The sequence below is a fragment of the Poecilia formosa genome, unplaced genomic scaffold, assembly GCF_000485575.1.
Source record: "Poecilia formosa unplaced genomic scaffold, Poecilia_formosa-5.1.2 Scaffold4, whole genome shotgun sequence".
Taxonomy (NCBI): domain Eukaryota; kingdom Metazoa; phylum Chordata; class Actinopteri; order Cyprinodontiformes; family Poeciliidae; genus Poecilia; species Poecilia formosa.
Genome location: NW_006799943.1, coordinates 5600757 through 5622264, shown reverse-complemented (window position 1 = coordinate 5622264; position 21508 = coordinate 5600757). Strand labels below are relative to the sequence as shown.

Below are 21508 nucleotides of genomic sequence, written 5' to 3'. Positions count from 1 at the left end.
AAGTAGCGTTGTACTACTAAGATACTCATTGAATGGTAGCCTTGAGTAAATCTGCCAAAGTATTTGCACATACATTTAAATTGCAAATGGGTTACATGACCCAACTGCTTTTATACTGTTAGTTTTTTAAAAATATCTATAACAGAAGAGCAGCATTTATTGCATCTGCTGCTAAAATAATATTGCATTTTGATGACGACAGTTATGATTGTGTTATATGTATCATTATTTCCAGTTTGATAAACAAGAATTTATGGTAGAAAACAGCTGAATTTGCTGGTGTTTTGAGCATAATATTGTATCTTTTTGCTCTTTCTGTTCCATATTAAGTAACACAAGTATGAAGAGCTACTATTAGGGCATTAGTCAGGCTATCTGCTCAGCTAGTCAGCTTTAGACAAACACAGCTGATGTTTCATTTCTATACTTTTAAAATGTTATCGTGCTATGAAAATTTTCAAGCATGGGTTTTACATTTTTATTTTTAAAATGGTATAAAAACAAATTTATTGCAGTCGTAGACTTGCCGTGTGTAGCAACACGTGGGGGAGGGACCGATTGCATGACTTTGCCCCATTCATTTCAATAACACTGGACAATGCAATTAAAATAAATTTGGATCTTCTCTAAACACCAAACAAATGAGCTCACAGGCTTCTGAAGCAGCTGCTCGTTCGGATGTCGCAGCAGGAAGTTTACACTAGCTCCGTGTTGGTGGGGGACTTTTCCACTTCTCCCTCAGCCCCTGGGTTTGTCCCCCCAGGGAGAAGGCTACTCCTGTGAAAATCCAGCAGACCTCCATTCCTCACGTTTGCTTCTTGTTTGCATTTATTCAAAATTACACGCAAGAGATGTAATTTCGGCCTTGCTGATATCTTGTCGGTCGTAGCCCGACATTCTGCCAAAGATCCAATCAGTCAGAAAGTTTAGGACTTTGTGGAGCTAGGATTTTCTTCACATTTGATGGAACAGGAAGTGGCAGCTCTTCATCCATTCGCCCTCCTCTCTGACCGTCTGTGGCTTTCTTCTACGTATTGTGCTTCCTGCCGTTCCTCCTAACCCTCTCTGTCCTCAAACATGCTACACTTGCACACGGTTGCAAGGCTCTAACGTATTGATTAAAGTTATTATTGTTTATTGGTTTAAACATAAAGGATGAATGTTTTTTTCTCCCGTCCTCCTCAGCCGATAACGATCTGCTGCTCCTCTGCAGATGACCCGTTGCTCACTGTGAGCCTTGTTTTCTTACAGGCCACCTGTGAGAGAGGCTTTGCCGCCATGGAAGAGTCCCATCAGAAGGTGATCGAAGAGCTCCAGAGGAAACACCAGAGAGAGTTGGAGAACCTGAAGGAGGAGAAGGAGAGGCTGTTGGAGGAGGAAACGGCCGCAACAATCGCTGGTAAAAGGAGAAAAAAAGAAAACTACCTTTCAATGAAGTCTGATGAGTTCCAGAGAAATCTCCACGAACTGCCACTGAAGCTTTTCTTCTCGTTTCTGCCGGTTATCTAAGCTATCGAAGCAATGAAAAACGCTCACCGGACGGAGCTGGAGAAGGAGCTGGAGAAGGTACGCAAGGCCAGCAGCAACGCCGAGAACGCCGACGTGGAGGAGATCCGCAGACAGCACGAGTGAGTCCTCTGCTCTGGAGCTGGGATTACATTCATCGGAAAGAAAAAACAGGGAGTCTGCGCATCTTTAAAAAGTCTGAAATTCATCTCTGAGTCCTTGAAATGTCTTAAATTCCTTAAAGTTGGTCTTAAATGCATTAATCACAGGTCTTAAATTTTGTTGTGGCGGGATTATTTAATCTTGTATATTCTATTGGGATGAAACGACTAATCGTGATTAATCAACTAATGAAATAATCGTCAATTTAGTAATCGATTAATCGCTAACTAAAGTATACAGACTCAGAAAAATCTAATAAAAACAGATTCAGAGCAGTAATTAAGAAAAACTATTGTTTATTTGCATCTCCTGTGTTTGAATACTTTATTTAAAAAAAAAAGGCTTAATTGGCTAAATGGAAATGAAACCAATTTTAATCGTCAGAATAATCAATTACTAAAATAATTGGTAGTTTCAACCCTAATATTCTATGTAGTTTTCTTCTTTCTTGTGGGATTTTACTGTTTCTCAAAATTTTGAGATTCCAGATTGGAGGTGGTGTATTTAGCAACTTTTCAGTCAAAATCCGAACCTGCGGGTCTTTTAAAAATCAGTGATCGGCCAGAAAACTGCAATCAGTGCACCTCTAGAAAAAAACTATATTAATAGGACTGGGGTTCATTTTGCAAAGCTGCAGCTGTCTAAATGTATACAGATTTCCTCGTCTCAGTGCTTCAGTCTTTTTGGCCTGAGGCATCTTTGCGTCATTTCTCCTAAAATAGATTCACTTTCAACACATCAAATGATTAAAAACAAACCCATTTTAAAGCACAGCTGTGTGTATAAAGCGATCTCGGATCCGTCAGGCTGAGCTGTGCTGACACAGCTGTCACCTCTGATGCTTTTCCAGGTTTTAAGACCTGCTGATTTATCCTGATGAGTGCATATTTCACTCACGGCTTGTGTGAACATGCATGGAGGTTCCGTGTGTTCGCTTCACCTGCCTGTCTTCAGCACTGTGAGCAGTTTACAGGCCACCAGAATTAAAAGGTCAGAGGATCGAAACCAGAAGGATTCGCACACCTCAACGGTTTAATGTTGCAGCCACAAATCACGATGGATTTTATTGGAATTTCACCACGCTGTTTTGACCTGAGATTAAATTATTTAGTCTATTTACTGAAGGCAGTTGTTTTCACTAGATTTCTTTTATGTTGGAGAGTCAGACTGAAATAGGATGAATACAAATTAAAACATGTCAGATGTTCATTTTTCTTGCTCTAAAGTGTGACTCAGTGGCCGTTTGTGGTTCTTGAATTATTACAAAATGGTATAAATTTTGCCGTCCAGCACATAGAGCCGGTGCAGATGGACATTTTTGGTAATTGTTTTAACTTTAGATTTCCATGGCCAGTTTCTGTCTTTTTAAACGAAACGTATCGAGTAAAACACAAGGAATATTTATTTTATTTGCCTTTTTTTTATTTCAGTAACTCATCCAGCGACACTTTTTACCCACTTGGCCACATTCGTCTCCTACACTTCTCTAAACACACAGAAGGTTTTTAGAAGAAAATTCACGTTTTTGTTTTTTTTTTAAAAAACAGCAAAGTTAGACATAATGGATTCCCATCACACACACTGCTGGATTACTGCAACTAGTAACAAGAAGGACATGAAAATCCATTTGCTCCAACACACGAGACCCCAATAAAATCCACTGAAGCCTGTGACAAAACTTTTAAAAACATTAGATAGGTCCGAATACTTCTCGCAGGCTGAGGTGTCGCATTTCAAGCGATTTTCTGAACGTGCGACGTGGACGGCAAACGCATTATCAGGCTTGGCGATGTGTTCCAGGGAGGAGCTGTGTTCCTTCCAGCGGGAGATCGAGGTGTTGTCGGAGCAGTATTCTCAGAAGTGCCTGGAGAACGCCCACCTGGCCCAGGCTCTGGAGGCCGAGAGGCAGGCCCTCAGGCAGTGTCAGAGGGAGAACCAGGAGCTCAACGCACACAACCAGGTGCGCACACACACACACAGTCTACACCCTCACACTTTCTGCTGGACTCTGTCTTGATCTCCTTCTCTGGATCACGTTTAGGAGCTGAACAACCGTCTGGCTGCAGAGATCACCAAGATGCGCTCCATGACGTCTGAGGACGGAGCCGGAGATCCAAACACCACGATCCAGGGGAAGGAGCTGTATGAGTTAGAGGTAACCACTGCAGCGCATAAAATCACACCACGAAGGACTGGTTTTAGGATTCTAAAACCAGTTTGCACCAGTGAAGTTTGGCGGCGGCAGCCGTTTCCCCTCAGGAGCCTTTCAATCGTGAGAGCAACTAGTTTAGTTTATTTTGCACAGTTAAAATAGACGTTGGCCCTGACTGTCACGATGGCACAGTTTAGCTGGTGGATAAATTGTCCCAGTAATTATTATTATTGCGATATTATGGTTGTTCTGAATCTATTTTCAAGTAGAGTTGTAATATTGTCATCAAACATTCTGCAGTGACATGACGACTAACCCTCTTTATTAATAGATTTACACATGTTCCTACAAATCCAGCCCATGTTCTTTCCTCATGGTTTCCTCAGGTGATGCTGCGGGTGAAGGAGTCTGAGGTCCAATACCTGAAGCAGGAAATCAACTCCCTCAAAGACGAACTCCAGGCTGCCCAAAGAGTAACGTCAACTCCTTCGCGGCTTCGCCTCGGCGACTGCCAACGATTCCCAGTCGCGCCTCCAAAAGCGCTCTGCTTGTCTAAGCGAAATGTTGTGCTTGCAGGACAAGAAGTATGCGACAGATAAGTACAAGGACATCTACACAGAGCTGAGCATCGTGAAGGCCAAGGCAGAGCGGGACCTCGGAAGGCTCCGGGAGCAGCTGCAGCTGGCGCACGAGGCGCTCGGCGAGCCGTCGCTTGAGGACTTGGAGCGAGGAGGATACGGTACGCCGGCCGCCGCCTCGAAACGGCCTGCCGTCCGACCGCCAATCTAATTCGGTTTCTGACTGTTCTCGTGACAGATATCATGAAGTCCAAAAGCAACCCCGACATCCTGAAGATGGCAGCGGCGGCAGCCAAGCGCTCGGAGCGAACCCTGAGGTCAAAGGTGGGTCAGAAAGAAACGATTCGTGTTTGCAGCAGCCGTGCAGTCCGCGAGAGCTCCCGCTGAACGGCAAAACCACATGGCTGTGATGAGAGGCAGCAACACTTTGACAGCAGACAGAGCAATCCGGCTTTCCATCGTTAAGGCCTGAGATGCACGTTCCAGTTATTTGCTGCCCTCTGCAGGTTGCCTGAAATGTTGCATGCAACAGCGCATGCCCCCAGATGTGTTTTATCGATATCCAGGGCCTTTACTGAATGGATTTTATTTGATAGACCAACACAAAGTAGTGCATAATTGAAGTGGAAGGAAAATTATGGTTTTAATGTTTTTTAATGAATAAAATCTGTTTTACTAGTCAATTAAAATTTTGGGTTTTTGAAAAATCTGACTTATTTTCCACCATCTTGTTTGGCAAAGTTTCTATTTATTTGGACTTTGAATCTGGCTACCATTTCTATAACAAAGTACTACAGCAATACTGTATAATAAAGTTGTACACTGAGTCAAAAATCATCTTATTAGAAGAATGAAGTTATAATTTTATGATAACCGCTACAGAAAAAATACCAATTTTTCTGTGTAATTTTACAGACACTAAAGTATTAAATCTTAGGGTAGGGTTAGCCCTCAGCATCAAATTATCTGCAGTAGGGCTTTGAAATGATCATGCAAACCATTTTGAAGAACAAACCTCACAGACTGAGCTGCCAACACCAGATGGCAATAACTTATCTAAGCTCTTTTTCTTAACTTTTTTTCTCATAACTTCAAGACGTTTTCCTGATAAAATTCCTTCTTTATTCTGTTAATATTATGACTATATTCTCGTAATTAAGCAAAACTTCTCACAGCCTGGCACTAATGCTCTGTTGAACAACTCACCAAAGGGACAATTGAAACAAAAGCCAATTTTTTATATTTTCTGCCATTTGTAAAAAAAAATTTTTTTTTTTTTTTTTTTTTTTTTTTTTTTTTTAGAAAAGAAAGCAAGGGAAAAAAATAGATTAAAATCAGATCTGGTTTGAAAACATCTCAGATTTTATTTTGAAGCTTTGCTGCCCAGCCCTCAAAAGTACCTAAGTAATAGAACCCAAACATACCCAATGCCATGTGTGGTGAAGTTTTAACACACGCCACCCTGAACACGTTATCCTCACTGTGAGACACTTTAAAGCCTACAACGTGTTGGGGGTCAATTTTCTCTAGCAGAGACAGAAAATTCATGTCAGAGTTGATGGGAAGATGGAAGGAAGTAAATATATGGTGATAAAACATATCACAGGCTCAAAGCGCCGACGTTTAACTTACAGCAGACTGACAGATATTCATGTGTTTAAAATGGCCTAGTCAAAGACCAGACCTAAATCAAAGTGAGAATATTAGTTCACATTGCTGAAATTCAAGAATTCTCTATAAAACTGGTAATTGAAGCCATGATGTTTCTACAAAAAACTGGCTCAAGAAAAAAATCTGATGTTTGTTAAATGTAAAGAAAAACCAACAACCATATTTTCTTGTTTCTTATTCAGTTAAGCTCTAATTTGTCTTGGTCTTGCCCTGACATAAACACACATTTGTGGCTGCATCGTGGGAAAAAATAAAAATAAAAGTTCAAGGGGTGTGACTACTTTTCCTGTCTGTTATGACTCCATCTGAACTGCAATCTTGGGATTTTGTTGCAAATCAAACACCACTGCGGTCTAACACACACTTTTGCTGGTGTGTGTGTTTTGTTTTTTCCTCCCCTTCTGTCCTCAGTCTGTGAATCGAGACATGCCCTGGGACAGTTAGCAGAAGACGTGTGTAGGCCTACTTCTTCCTCTCCTTTAGGTAAACCAAAGCAGACACACCCACGGGTCGGTGTAACACACCCTGCTGTCTCCCACTCAAGATCTGACAACGATCTTTAGCTTATGATAAATTCCTCACATTTAGTTTTTTGTTTAAAGCCAGAAAACACTTAAGTAAAGCTAAGAAACATACCTGGATAGATTTAATCATAACTGGGTGACAACTGGATAATAGAGGAAAATCCCTTGCCTAACTTTTAAGTTTTTTTGTTGTTTTTTCCGCCTGGGAGACGTGTCCTAACATCAAATATTTCTTTTGTTTGTTTCCCTCCAGAGTCTGAAGGAAGGGCTGACCGCGGAGCAGAGACTCCACCTGTTCGAAAACAAAGACGCGAAGGAGTTCTGACGAGCGACGCATCACGTCTGCCTGCCGTGCCGCATGTTTAGGAGCCCACTATATTTTTAGCTCTGCTACGACTTATTTAGAAACACTACACACTGGTTACTAAACACAGATCATATATGTTATTAAAGAAGACACGCTATGAAGTTTGAATTTCATGTCTAGAGTTTGCATTCCATGCACTTCAGCTAACTGTGACGTTTTTGTATTATTTCTCCCCTCCCTCCAGCTCCTTCCTCCTATGTCTTTTTGTAAATAATGTTTTTAAAAAAGAGCATCTGCCATGCATACACTAAACTATGACTGTGTAAGCTACTGTTTTAACACTATAGACTGTTGCTAGCCAAAGACATTTAGCTGCAATGTTGACTGGCTTAAAACAAAAGCGTATATTGAGAAGTAACACCTGCATAACACAACTGACGGGAATGAGTCCAGTGTTCGGCCTGTTGTGACTCCTCTGCACCTTCTCCACACACATGCGTGTCGTAAACAAGCTTTGGAATTGGAGCGCTCATCCGTGTCGCCTGTCTTCCAAACTAACATCACACAAACCTGATGTTCCTGGAAAGATAACGGTATTCTTATGGACAGATTCACTGACTATAATTTAAGTACGTACATTAAAAGGTATAGGTTTTTTGTTTGTTTGTTTTCTCTCACAGCAGTCGTTGGTCCAGCTGTATAGGAGTTCCTCCAGTTGGTTTATGTTTGTAGTCTTGTTCGTGGCAGTCCCTTTGTATTTATTTAAATGGCTGGGATTTTTCTTTTACATTCCCATTCCTCTGTACTCTATTATTGTAAATATAAAGCAAATATACACCAACTGACTACAGGTTTATTAGCAATAAATATTTTTGCACCCTTTCTGGTTATGAAGTTTGCCATTTTGCGTAGTGCACCTGAGATGTCTCGCCATTTTTCACGTTGCATCTCGCTAAAGATTTACAAGAGAATCTGAAAGTGCAAAGTTTTGCTAAATAAGACTTGAATGTAAATTAGTAATATCAATAATAATAAAAAAATAGCCCCTAATATTTTATGCCACATAGCTTGCTAAGCACAGTTTCCACTCAGTTTCTTGTGTACAATTTCTACTTAGTTTTACTTAAAGGTTTTTTACACTTCCACTTTGTCAGAAACTGAATGAATACAGTTAATAAAAACTGCATATACAGCAATCAAAATTACCAAACAAAAACACACTAAGATACATTCCCCTTGTCTGAAGGATGTAGAAAATTCAATTTAGACCTTCAAAGGTATGCAGTTTCTGTGGTGACCTTGCTGCCCAATGAATGGTTGTGGTTCTTATTTTTTCCCCCCAGTTTTTTCTGTATTTATTTATTTTACACAAAAATTCACTACAGCATCAGGATAGTGTTAATATAACCCTCGGCACTTTCTTGTTGAGAGGGAATAATGGTTAATTTCTTGTACACTCAACTGGGTTCAAAGATGTTATGGAGGATGGTGAAAAAACAAAAATGGTATTTTGCTGTAATCCAGTGGACCATCATCAGGACATCAGCTCACAGTCACATGCTGGTAATGCCTCTACTGCCAATCCTTAGACACCCCAATGTCGGTAATGTAGCTCCTTAGCCATCCATTATCTTCCATGCATATTAAAAAGGTTATCCCATATTGAACCTAACCCACCACCCTTTGTCACCCCAAAGAAACGCACCATAGTAGTACATGGAGCCAAAAAAAAATAAACACGTAATCCATGTTGGTGAATGGGAAAGTTCTGTACTGTAGCTTTGTTGGATACAAAACAGCAAAGCTTGAATTTGTAGACTTTGCTAAATCCATACAAGGTCAAAGTTATACACTCGTATCTGGTTTAATGTCCCACCTTTGATGGGCATCAACAAAACTTCTAATGTCTGGATATTTGTCATTTTCTTGGCAGAATGAGTTCATTTAAATTGGTTGGTAGCAAAAGAGACCTGCAACATGATTATTGCAATTATGCTTCATAGCTTGTACAAGCTAACTCTTGACCTTTACACTCATAGTTCCTTATCTTTGTGGACAAACAGCTTAGTGTGTTGTTTGACCATAACACTTTCTCTCTAGGTGGCTTCTGGCTTTTCATTTCCTTCAAGTTTCAAGGTATTGGCAAAAAAGTAGAAGCGTTTTTCTAGACCAGGAGCCTCGCAGTGTATGCTGATGTAAACTGCAGTTTATATCAGCATAGACTGCACTTTACAGTTAGTTAATGTGTTGTGCTTTAATAGCTCCTGAACAGCTTAACCAATTTTTGGGATCATACAGAATGAAGTTAAATAAATGAAGATGGTTTAGTAATTTGTGTAAAACTACCGTGAAATTGTTTTCGTTTTGAGGGAAGTCTTTTTAAGATAGCATAGCATCTCTGAATTGATAAAAATCACATGTTGACATTAAATAAAGTCTAACTGAAAGTGACAGTAAGTGGAATGAAACCGATCACGATGCATCTCGGTTCCACAGATGAGTGTTAGCCGTTTCACTTGCTGCTTTATTTTGATCAGGCCGATCCAAAGGTAGGATTTTTTTTATTAAAAATGTGGAAAAAGCTTAATCTTTATCGGCCAACAGTTATACATGACGTTTAAGGTGTTTCTAATCCGTAGTCGGACTACAGTTAACACCTGGACGATTACATAAACGGCGTGTTTGAATTTAACGATTAATTGCGAGTAGATGTGATCGGTTTTAGAAACTTAGTGATTTATTTTGAAGGCTTTATCCGGAAGTCAGAGATTAGGTTCCAACATGACAGCGCTGCTATCAGAGTAGTGTGTTCCTGGAAAGTGAGTGGATATTTATTTAATTAAGGGCTTTTTTTTCTTTCCCAGCCCTATCAGAATTCATATGAAAGGGAGACGCTTTTGATGGAGACGCAGGCTGGGATGAAATCCTAACTGAATGTTTGAAAACGTAGAGATTTTCCCCGTCCGGGTAAGTTGTGATCAGAAGCGCAGCAGAGCCCGTACCCTCCGTCCTGTCTTTGTTTCACCCAGCCGGGCCTTTCCCCTATGCGGACCGTTCAAAGTAAACGGAATGCCAAACTCCATTACAAGTATTTGGTAGTTTAATAAAATGTGTGATGTCGCTTGTTCTCGGATACCTGTGAAGAAACGTTTAATACACTTGGCATAAAAATAATGTATTCTTCTATTCGGAGTTAATTAAACATTATGAAGGGTGTTATTTGTGCTGAAAGATTTGATTTTATATTTGCGTTGGACGTTTTTTCCTTGTAAGAAGTTGGTGGTTGTCATAGAAGCTTGTCAGGAAGAAGCAATACTCAAGTACAAGTTAACATTTTATTGAAATATTTATATTATGGGGATAATAAACATAGCCGAAATGACGACAGAGGGTAGTGATTAAATGTGCGGGTATATTGCAAGTATTAAAGTTTAAGATTACGTTTTTTTACAGTGTTTCGTAGAAGCTATTAAATATCCCATGGAAATTGACACGAGGGGAGATTACCGCAGCTACACCGGGCCAGGCTAACTCGCTAGCTCTTGCTAAGCTAACTAGCCATCCTGACCTGTCAGTGTCGGTGGGGAAAAGTTCGCTGTTTGCCTTTAGACCCGTTTTTCTCATAAAATAACTTCTTAAAATCATTGACATGATAACCTAATCTAAAATGAAGCTAGAAGGTAAACTGTCGGTTATTTATTTTTTGTGTGTTCTTTACTAGAGGAATTAAAGCCAAGTACACGTCAGTTACCTAGCTTATGACAGCGGTGTGACTTCAAGGGTCGCGGTTTAACCGTTTTCTTTGTCCTAAAATAGTTGTGAAGATAAATATGTAGTTGCACCCTACGAAATGATGATTTAAAAGAGATAACTTTGTTTTTATTCGAAATTTCCTGCGCAGGTCAGAGGTATTTCTCTCAGTTGCGGTTAGAGATTTAAATGTACTCAAGAGTTTCATTGTCAACTCAGGGGTTTTTCACTTTTCGTCGTAATCTTTCCCCATAATGATAATAGTTTCCCCGTTTTTATAGACATCTATAAAACGTCTATAAAATATCAGATATAGTTAAAGTAATATTTTAGTTTAACTATATCACCGGTTTAGTTTTTATTAATCATCTGAAAATCTGAAATATGACAGTGATTTGAGAAAGTTTTATTTGTTTTGGAAAATGGACTAGCTGTCATTTGTGTTATTTAATCCCTCTAGTGTGGTTAAAAATAAATAAATAAAATGAATGAAAAGTCCAACATCACTATGACATCCATGCCGATGCAATTGTACGTTTCATTTACGTAAATATAATAAACTTCTTTCCATCTATTGCAGTTGTTATGGAGCAGCCACCTGGGACCTTGGATGAGCTACAGCATCAAGGTGCCTCTTCCCCCACTCGCTCCAGTGTAATAGACTTGACCAGGAAAGATGATGAACACCTCCTGACATCACCATCTCTGGATGCCTTGCAGAGGCTCAAGGGCTCTGGCTGGGGCCCGAACTCTGGATCTGCCATCCCCGGGTTACAGTTGTCAGACACTGGCTCCTCAGATGTCACAGTTCGACCAGGGGATCAAATTCAGCCAGACAATGCCTTATCCCACACTACAGTCACCCTGTCCTACGTGAGCAGGTCTCATGTCTTCTCCACTCACAGCTCTCCTCCGTACAGTGTGTCGCCCATCAGCAAGTCTTCCTTCCACCCTCAACGCAACACTGACAATAGGTTTGAGGAGACCAGCTATGCACTGAACCAGCATTTCCTAGAACAGGACAAGGAGCCTGTTAATCTTGTCACACATGCAGAACCGTTCCCCTCGCTTTCTCAACCTCAAGTGGGACCACAGGATAATGCTAGAGAATACAACGCGAAAGAGCCTCCAAAGTTTAATGGAGAAGCCATTTCCAGTGATGGACATGAGAAAAAGGTACTGGCAGAAGAGAAACACAGCATTCTTTCTGAAAGTAGAAATTGTGTAGAGAACGGTCAGTATGATGGTTGGTCAGAAATTCTCCAGGATGAGGTCAGAGGGACATCCGATGTGCTTTTCATTGGGGCTAAGAAACAGGACCAAGAGGTCTCCAAAAGCGGCAGTTCCACAGATGTGCGTTCAGTGAACAGGGAATACAAGAGCCCTTTGGAGGATCCCGTCTCCCCACCGTCTACCTCAGTAGACAATGTGGAGGATGTGTTCCTGCTTCCTCAGGCCTCCAGCTCACCCAGCGCAGATGACTTTTATTTAGAGGCTGCCAACAATGCTGTGTGTTCAGACAGAACCACTCGGGCAAGCTCTGCGGTCAACGATGGCCCAACGAGGTTAGAGTCACGTGATGAGAGTAAGTCCCATAGACGGAAGGGTGTTTTGGAGCCTTTGATTGACTTGACTGATGATTCCTGTCTGAATGCGGAGAACAAAGCCAGTTGTGCCATTCATCACGTTAATGGGAGTGCAAATGTACTGGAGAGGACGATAAAAGAAAGGAAACTGCCCATGCGTTCTGGTAGAGGGACTCGACTGGAAGCAATAGTCATGAATATAAATTCATGTCGCTATAAAGTGTCCAGCAGCATACTCGCCAATAAGAAACCCAGTGCCTCTCAGCCAGTAACACACACTTCTGCCTTGCCCAGATCCAAGAGGAAAGTGAAAGGCAAGGCAAAGACTGCATTCTCGCTGAGAACCGTCAAAAGAAAAGCTGTGAACTTGAAAAAAAATAAACCCAGTAGTGTCGACGCTCAAAGTTACAATGACTCTACCTCTGTTTCTGAATCTCTCAACAAGACTGAAACGTCAGGCACACCTGCTAAAAGATCTCGATTTGTGAGACCAAGCAGAAAACCAGCACGGCCATCTCGGAGTAGGCCTGTGAAGTCCAAGACGAAACCCCCTTCTCAGTCAAGTGCCCAGTTCCCCACACATAAGAACTTGAAAGAGAAGCCAGAGTTGGTCACTGTCCCCGAACCCTCAGTGGAAGTTACTGCATCAAAGGTAGTGTCCATTCATCCACCACCAAAATCCCCAAAGAACAGCCAGGTTGACCCTAAAAGCAAAACATCATCTCCCACCAAGAAGACAAAGACACCCCCGAAACGGAGGCGAAAGAAACCCAGGTGCAGCCAACCTTCCTCCATGTTCTCCCCAAAAGAGCCTGAGATCAAGCTCAAGTACATCACCTACAAGGAAGAAAAGAAGGATGTCAGGTTGGACAGTTTCTCTCCATTTGTTCGTGTCAAGCGACAGCAGTCATCCCCTCCTCTCTGCACAATAGTGAACTACCCCGAGGATGTGAAGACGGAACCCAAGCATCAACAGCAAGCTCACTCCAGCCGCTTTGTCTCAGCCGTTGTACCCACCACTTCCTGTCTGTACCTGGGACGACTGTCCACGCACGGCCAACACCAGCGCGCTCTCGTCTGCTGCTTGTGCGGCCGCTCGGCCAACTCCATCGACTTGGGGGATCTCCACGGACCCTATTACCCCGAAGGGTACCGGCCGAACACCAAAGCACCGGCCAACGTGTCGGGTCTTAAAGATGATGAGGAGGACTCCAGCTACTCCGACTCTTCCTCTAGCACTACGAGAGCCAGACGCTGGGCAGCTCCGCTAAAGCAGAAGGGCCTTCTGGGGAGCCGCAAGTGGTCCAGTGGTAGGATCAGCAGCCCTGCAGCCAAGCGGGCAAGATCGGACGGTGGTCTTGCGGATGCGGAGGACTGGTACAGCCCTCCTGTTCTCCCTGTGGAGCCATGCGAATATTGGCTCCATGAGGACTGTGGCATCTGGTCTGCGGGTGTGTTCCTTGTCAGGGGCAAAGTTTATGGGCTGGAGGAGGCCGTCAAGGTGGCCCAGGAGACGGTAAAGCTGCTCTTTTTAATGGAATGGCAATACAGTAGGCATAGTTGTGGTTGATACCTAAGATGTGTTGTAAGCCACAGGAAACATGAATAAATTCAGGTCTTTCGAGTTTAAAAAGCCCACTGGAGAAACATTGGTGCTGACAAAAAACATCAATTCAATTGTCACTGCTTGTCTTTGCAACACTTAAATCAATGGGAAGTTTTTTTAGGCTTGCTGAGGGTTGGAAACAGGGCTCCTTTGAGTTTGACCTGTACACGGTATAGACAATAGGCTAGTAGAGGAGAAATTAGGGATTAATGAGTTGAAACGCATCAAAGTTTGCTTCAGCTCTTCACTGATGTAAAAAAACAGTTCAGCCAGATTCTAATTTTTTCATCGACCAGCTTCCTGAAGAAAACTTTGATGTTCAAAGCGATGAATTATGGTCCTAAGAAATGGCTTCATCACCAGCAATCCCTCCTCCCTTCAGTCTGTGAATGCTTTCTTTGGCCGACTGGAACATTGTTTTCCTGCTGTTCTAGTTTGGCTCTCTTGATGTTATTCCCACTCTTTTCAGCTGATCTCTTTCAGTTTGCACACAAACTTTTACTCCTGTTTCTGCCTGTTTTCTCCTCCATTGTTTTTGTTTGTTCACTTCATGTTTTCAAGCCAAGGTTACTTTGTTTTCTGTCCTGATTCATTCATGCCTTCCCTCATGTCCACCTGGAGGTTTCTCTGTTACAACCAGGACATTTTGCTCTGTGTTTCAGACCCAGCTATCTGGGAACAACCGAACTCTTTTTTGATTTGACTTCTTGAAATAGTTTTCAGACCCTATTTCAAGAAGCTAACCTCATTGGTTAATAATGAGGTTGTTTGTTAGCCAACCTCATTATGATCGCCACACTCTTTTTTTCCTATTGCAGGGTTCTTCCTCCACTTTGAGTGATTTAGTTTTATTTCTTCTACTGGATATGAAAACAATTACCACTAGTAACACTAATCTCTTTATTTTAGAATGTTCAACTATTATATTTCATATATCTGCAGTTTCTTTTTTTTCTTTTGTTGCCCCAACAAAGCAACCAAACCTCTAAGAAGTATTTCCAGATGCTTTGAGGTTGTCATCACTTAGGCTGCGCTCACACAGCAGATCTTGATGCTTAATCCAGATTTTTTTTTTTTTTTTTACTGAAATCAGATTTTTAAACCCGGCATCTTTGTGAACGGTTTTCGCTGTGAGAAAAAAAAGTCAGATATTGGTCACATTTGCCTGCTGTGTGAACGTAGCGTAATGTTTTTAGTTTTGCGCAGCTTGTTGGCTTTTATCACTAAATACATGATGAACTTTCTGCAAGAGTAATCATCAAAGTCATGATGCTGGTGAGTCTATAGTAGATTTAGTCAGATTTGTAGTGTCAGGGCGTCGTAAACCTCATGAAAGTGACGAATCAGAGGCTTTAGAAATCAGAACGAGAAAGGTTTTGCCCTACTTTCTCGACCTCCAGCCTATCTAACTCACCTGCTCGTCTTTGGACCTGTGTCTTTCCAGATGTGTTCGGCATGCCACAATCCAGGAGCAACTCTGGGTTGTTTCTTCAAAGGCTGTCCTAACAAATACCACTACAGGTGTGCTCTGGAGTCAGGTGAGGGCTCGTCGTTTGCATTTTTCGTTGCAGATATACTGCCTACTGCCTACCGAAAATATTCTCACCTTTACTTGCATGAAAACCACAAACCTCACTCGCATCTTGTATGATAGACTTGCACAAAACAGTGCTCACACAGCAGAAGAGGAAATTAAGTTTTCTTTTTTTTTCTTTTTTTTTTTTACAAATTTTGAGTCAAAATGTTTCAGCATTTACAGCCTCATGTAAAGCTTTTCAGATTTTCGTTCTTTTCCTATTTCTATATTTAACCCTGCATCATATTCCTTTAATTTCAGTTATTTTGTGTTGGTCTATCACAGAAAATACATGCGTGCAGTGAAATACATTGAGGTTTGTCGTCGTAACATCAGATAACATAAGGCCTGTTATGATAACATTTTGCTGGACAATAAATTGTCCCAGAAATTATTGCGATAAATGATAAAATTGTCATTTTGAGACCATTTTCAACTAATATAATAATTATAATAGCATAACATGCAAGTTTGCCCTCTTAAAGACTACTAAAGTTTAATTTTGTACAGAACACTTAACACTGGAGTTAGTGGAAGACATTTTAAATATCCAAAATAAAACACAACAACCAAAAGCAGTAGATAAAAAGGAAACAAATACACACAACTGAAACCATGAATACAAATTGGAAATTGAGTTCATTTTAATTTATCATGCTACTAATTGCTTATTGCAACAGACTTAGTTACTACTAATCCATTTTGCAAAGTACTGTGTGTGTTTCGCTTTCCGAGTTGCTACCCAGTTGGATATGGACACACATGTACCAGAAACTGTAGCTGAGAGCGTGAAGCAGTGTGTGTGGAAGTAGCAGCTTTGTGAGGAGCTGTTGGCTGCAATAACTTCCGCCGAAGCCCGAAGTGGCACGTGTGGGTGGTTGAACCGTTCAGATGAATCAGCAGGACGTCTCTATAAAAACCTTCTCCTCTTGTTCCCGCAGACTGTGTGCTCGTCGAAGACAATTTCTCCATGAAGTGTAAGAAGCACAAGGTGAGCATCCAAGAAACCGCAAGTAACAAGCATGATGGGAAAAAAAACTAAAATAAAACAAGAAGTGAAGCTCAACGTATAACGTTGACGTTTTTTTCACCAGAACAAAACGTTGAAAGCGCCTCCGGGGAGCCGATGGGACAACAGGTGACAGATTACATGAAACCTCATGAGGTAGGTAAGAGTTGTAGCCTGAAACATCATCGTTATTTCCCAAAACCAAAGCAAATTATATAGTCGGATATAATGTCACAAGGCATCCACTGATAATCAAACACGCAAGAATGTCTTAAGAAGAGGACGTATGTCTTCAAAAGAAAAGAAAATGAAAAAAATTGTGGATGAAAGGTTTTGTTGGCCGAATAAAACAAGGTGTGATCTCCAAATTGGGATTGCCTACATGAACACAAAAGGGACATTTTAAGGGTCTTGAAAGAGTATTTTTATTTGGAAACTTCTTGGTTTGTTTCTGCTAAGTAGGATGAACATTTTAGGAAATGATCTCACCTCTAGCTGAACGCCTCAGTTTTATCCGCATGCTTCATTTTTTCCCCCTTTGCGTTATTTTTCCACAACAGCAGCAGACACCGAGCCCAGTATGGTTACAGCAGAGTTTAGGGAGAGCTCCTGTCTGGACGCATCATCATAAAACTGATTTGATCTGTTTTAGTATGAACACATTTTCCATGTTTTGATTCGTATTCTACACACATTTGTTCCTGCATGTCCACCCTAACCTCAACACTCCCCTCATTGACTGAAAGTGACTAACTAATATGATTAATTTGTTATTTTGAGGTCTTTTCACTTGGATTTTTTCTTTCTACAAAAGTTTGGTGTTTGGCAGAAAACCTGCTGCAAATACTGCCTCCTTGTGGTTTTGTTTCGCCATTTTTTTCAGGGTTTTTTTTGTAAGAAGATTCCTACCTTTGACACTAAAATAAAATAGATCATATTTGTAGATAGGCAGTTGCTTTATGAACCCACATGCACCTCAAACTATTTGCATACTTTATTAATGAAACTAAAAGGGAGCAGCTCTAAGGTAGACGGTGTTGAGATCTGATGTTTCAGAAGTATCTGCATCAGCTGCCATGATTTACAAAAACTTCCATCTGTTTGTGGCAAATAGAGGTGAAATACAAGGAACACAATTCTGATCAAACCACATTCACACATTGGTGAGAAATGGTAATAATAAAATAAATTAAAGCCATGCATGCTTTTTCTTCAAATTTACAATTATGCACTTGTTTTTGTTGGTCTATGGCATAAAAGTCCCAATCGCATACAGTTTAATTTGTGACCAAACTAGGTAAAAGGTCAAATATGTCAAAAGTGTTTTTTAAGCCATTCACTGTTAAAGATAGTCTTTCAGGGTTTCCTACAGTGTATTATAAGCCTGGCGGGCCACCAGGCTTTACTTGTGCCCCCACCAGGTTTAGCATTGCTTATTTTTTTTAAGTCTCTTTAAAATGTTTGCATTTTTTTAAGACTTTCTAGTTGGTGTTCAGGTATTCATCTTCCAGTCTTTTAATAACACATGATCATCAAGAGATATTTTCACAGTTCCTGTCAACTTTAAACATTTTTGAACTTAAAAACACGACGGCTGCTGGATGAATGATTGCCCTAAAACCCAACCACCGGGCTGAGCAAGTTTTCTTGCAGAGCCCGATGCAAAGACATTTTTAGTCTTTTAAAAAATGTGTTTTCTAAAGTAATCCACCCCACATTAGTTGGCTGCTTATCACCACTGTCTGTGTGTGTGTATGTGTTTGGCTGATAGCAGCAGTAACACTGTTCTCCCCACCAGTCGGCCCCTCGGAGGCTCAGTTTTAAAAAAAAAATGCAGAAAGGCATCTTCACCATCACTCCTTTATTTTTACAGAATCCTGCAGGAATCCGCCAGTAACCATGACAACAGCGGACCAGGGTCACCCACCCCCACCCCTCATCGACTGACAGCTAGCACCCACAAACCTTACTGACTCCCTCTGCTCTTCAGAGTGACTGTTATACCCCTGAAACAACCTGTGGACTGCAGGAAATTACAGAGTAACATGCTGAGTTTGTTGTTTTGTCTGGTTATTTATATGGGATTGTTCTGTTTCTTTTTTTTTTTTTTTGCTTTTTTGTTGCTCAGATTGATATGAATAATAATCAAAGATATTTAATTTTTTTAAAAAGATTTTCTAAGTATTTGATTATATTTGGTTTATTTATTCCTGAACTCTTACGGGCTTCTTCAGCTGTTTGTCAAAGAGGCTTAATTGTAATATGTGTTTGTGGCGGTGAGAGTGTGTGTATGTGTGTGTGCTTTTATTTTACTTTCCATTTGGAAAGTATCAGTTTAGCATTTTTAATATTCTTCAACAAGTCAAGGAGATTCTGATGAGTTTTATTCCAATATGGGACATAAATAAATGCGACTGAGTTAAGCTGCTGCGCTCACGCAGCAAACTATCTGAGTAGGCATGGGCATTACAACCACAATATCACCGTTTCCTGGTATTTACACTAAATACAAATAGAATACAATGGTCTAGTTTAATGCAGAAAAGCAACAATTGTTCCCGCTGGTTGCAAAATATCACATATTGATTAGTATCTTAATTTAAATGCATAAAATTGAGCAAACTTAAAAAATAGCCACTTACATGTTTGCTAGCTTCTTATGCTTTAAGCTAACATGCTGCTTTTAAAGGGACACTTCATATTTGCTGTAACAATTTCCTTTCTTGCATTACAGTATGTTTACATAAAGAAATCCTCAGAGCAATGGAAGGCTAACAGCTAATAAGACGACTCCATGTTGTATGACGCTACGTTAGCGGGCGCTAAACGCCTGCAGAGCTCTGCTAATGCAGTTTGAGCGTAGCTGTGTGTTAGAAACAGTTGGGAAAATGGTGATAAAGTTAATGGTGACTCCTGTGAGGTTGTAGGTTTTAAAATATCAACTAGTTTGATAAAGTGTCCAATTCTCAAACTGCTAACACTAGTTTGTTAAGCTTCCACTGCTTTGAGGATTTCTCAAACTTTCTAGAAACTTGTAGCATTATGACATCTGCTGTGTATATTCAATCATTATTGCTAATATTCTGACAAAATCTCTGTTTGCTACAAGTGCTCTTGTAGCAACAGATGGGGGAGGGGCAGGGGCTTTTGATGGTAGATAAGCGTCTGCCCATGCCTACAGCAAGACATTGGACCATCAGTAATAGTATTACGGGCTTTGCTTTAAATGATGCAGCACCGGTTGTAACTTCAGATGATTTTATTAACACAGTCCATCATTATGTGTGTGTATGTGTGTGTGTTTGAATGTATGCTAACAGGAAGCACTCCAGTTCGGGCCCCGCAGCACTGTTCAGCTCTTTTCTCGTGGCTCTTTGATTGCTCTTTTCTCATCATCAAACTGTTGCTGATGATTTAGTTTGTTTGTTTTTATTTTTTTTGTGCAACTCCGAAGCACTTTGGCCTCCCTCACGTTAAGTTGGGATCGTTAGGGGGAAAAAAAAAAAAGAACGTGCCCATGTGGATTTCGCCGGCGCTGCCTTTTAAATTAGTCAGACTTCCTGCGAGTCTCATAATAGTGGAGTGAGAATTCAGTGTGTGTGGTCCTTTTTGTTTCAGCTTCACTCCAACTCCACAGTCAGTCACTGATGGTCTTTTACGAAAGGTTTCTCGTAAAAGGCCGTCACTGAAATGTGTCCTAAAACACAGTATCTGCACCTGAACCCTTCTTAAAAAAGCCTTATCTGTTCTACGGAGAGGGTCAAAAGTTTATCTGGGGTGCAGTGACAAATTAGTTCCCGAGTAAAGGCACCTGGCTTGCACTTTTTCCGTTTGTTTTTTTGTTTGTTTGTTTTTTCTGGTGACTTTATTTTTAGGAAGTCTGTGTGATCAGTGCTGGCACCACCGGGGGCAGCATGGAGTCACCTGATTGTAACTGTCAGATTCTCCTTTCGGCTTTCGGTCACCAGCAGCATGAAGCATCTCAGAGGAATCAAAGTCTCACCTTTAAAAAAAAAAGAAAAACTTCCTGCCTGATCCTTTTGTGCCATCTCTGTCTTTTTAGTATTTTTCCCAGTTTGTTTTTATTGCAGTAAAGCAGTGAGCTTCCCGCAGGTTTGTCTGGAAGCTTCGGTGATTTGTACCAAATATACATTTCTGAATATGTTGTTTAAAAAACAAAACGTTTGCATTTAAAAAAAATAAATAAATATATATATATATGTGTTGCTCTCAGGGCTAAATCTCAGATATTGTAAAGATTTTGTGTTTTTTTTTTTCTACCTATTTTTATTTTATTTTTTCTAATGCTGTTACCGCAGTAACACATGGAGCAGGAGGAGGTTTTCTGCCTTTCCTGTCCCGGTACACACTAAACGTTACATTCCACTTCCTTTTCTTTTCCTCCGTCTGCCTCAATGCTGTGGTGATTTTGAGTTTAACATCAAAAGAAGACTGCCAACTTGTTGTTTTAATGTTGCCATGATCTGATTTTATTTTTTTGTACCATCTCGTTCACCTCTCGGGAGTATCAGAGGTCTCGTAATTGTCAGAATAAATATTTTGTTCAATCTTCTGGATTTTCTGTGTGATGTGTAGTAATATCATAAAAAAAAACAATATCTGAAAATGGCACTCCTGATGCTGCTGCCACCACCATGTTTTACTCTTCTGGGTGATTTCCAATTTTGTTTTTCCTGCACTACTTTGCTGCTTCAGGACAAGTCGTTCTAATTTAGGGAATCAAGAGGTTTACTTCATTCACATTAATCCAGATTGGTTCGGATGACGTTTTATTTTTCTCCTTAATGAATAAAATTCTCATTTTAAAACCTCTTTTTTGTTTACTCAGGTTAATTTTGTTAGGTAATCTGAAGTGTAATTGTTTGACATGCTGATAGACGTTTCAACCATTTAGTACTCTGGGATTTCACAGATTTCAGTTGTGAACTTGTATCTAAAATAAGTCATTTGGTTAAAAATATAAAATTGAGAGAGCAGTGTTGAAATCCAGTCTACTCCTAAAGCAAACCCCTTAAAATTCAGCATCAAATGTCATGGAATGAAAAAAAAGAAAAGACCAA

At 40.6% G+C, this 21508-nt stretch overlaps 2 protein-coding genes across 8 annotated transcripts in view; both read left to right on the top strand.

The window, feature by feature from the left end:
* The window catches only part of LOC103144358 (myosin phosphatase Rho-interacting protein-like), a 43911-nt gene extending 36129 nt beyond the window's left edge, over positions 1–7782 (top strand). For 3 of the 4 annotated variants that reach the window (XM_007561323.2, XM_007561307.2, XM_007561332.2), the window contains 8 exons: positions 1252–1399; positions 1511–1628; positions 3469–3628; positions 3710–3823; positions 4207–4293; positions 4397–4559; positions 4637–4722; positions 6847–7782. In XM_007561323.2, the coding sequence (XP_007561385.1) occupies positions 1252–1399; positions 1511–1628; positions 3469–3628; positions 3710–3823; positions 4207–4293; positions 4397–4559; positions 4637–4722; positions 6847–6918 (948 nt within the window). In that variant the 3' untranslated portion in view covers positions 6919–7782. Of the gene's footprint in view, positions 1–1251; positions 1400–1510; positions 1629–3468; positions 3629–3709; positions 3824–4206; positions 4294–4396; positions 4560–4636; positions 4723–6480; positions 6553–6846 lie in introns of all 4 variants that reach the window. The other variant, XM_007561315.2, reaches the window with a different exon arrangement.
* Positions 7783–9364: 1582 nt separating this feature from the next.
* On the top strand, positions 9365–20444 carry LOC103144385 (retinoic acid-induced protein 1). 4 transcript variants are annotated; one of them, XM_016676207.1, is made up of 7 exons: positions 9365–9449; positions 9765–9867; positions 11231–13752; positions 15287–15380; positions 16360–16409; positions 16513–16587; positions 18301–20444. In XM_016676207.1, exons 3-6 carry the CDS (start codon positions 11236–11238, stop codon positions 16558–16560), a joined length of 2709 nt encoding a protein of 902 aa, XP_016531693.1. In that variant the 5' UTR covers positions 9365–9449; positions 9765–9867; positions 11231–11235; the 3' UTR covers positions 16561–16587; positions 18301–20444. The 4 variants fall into 4 exon arrangements, with proteins under 4 accessions (XP_016531693.1, XP_016531695.1, XP_016531690.1 ...); XM_016676209.1 differs by lacking the exons at positions 9365–9449; positions 9765–9867 and adding an exon at positions 9531–9719; XM_016676204.1 differs by lacking the exons at positions 9365–9449; positions 9765–9867 and adding an exon at positions 10471–10580 and having other exon boundaries at positions 16513–16583.
* Positions 20445–21508: the final 1064 nt, after the last annotated feature.

Bases quoted from the DNA above. Each gene is read 5' to 3' on its own strand.
- LOC103144385 (XM_016676204.1), top strand. The intron at 13,753-15,286 runs GTAAAGCTGCTC...GTGTCTTTCCAG, and splicing joins TCAAGGTGGCCCAGGAGACG to ATGTGTTCGGCATGCCACAA. The intron at 15,381-16,359 runs GTGAGGGCTCGT...TTGTTCCCGCAG, and splicing joins CAGGTGTGCTCTGGAGTCAG to ACTGTGTGCTCGTCGAAGAC.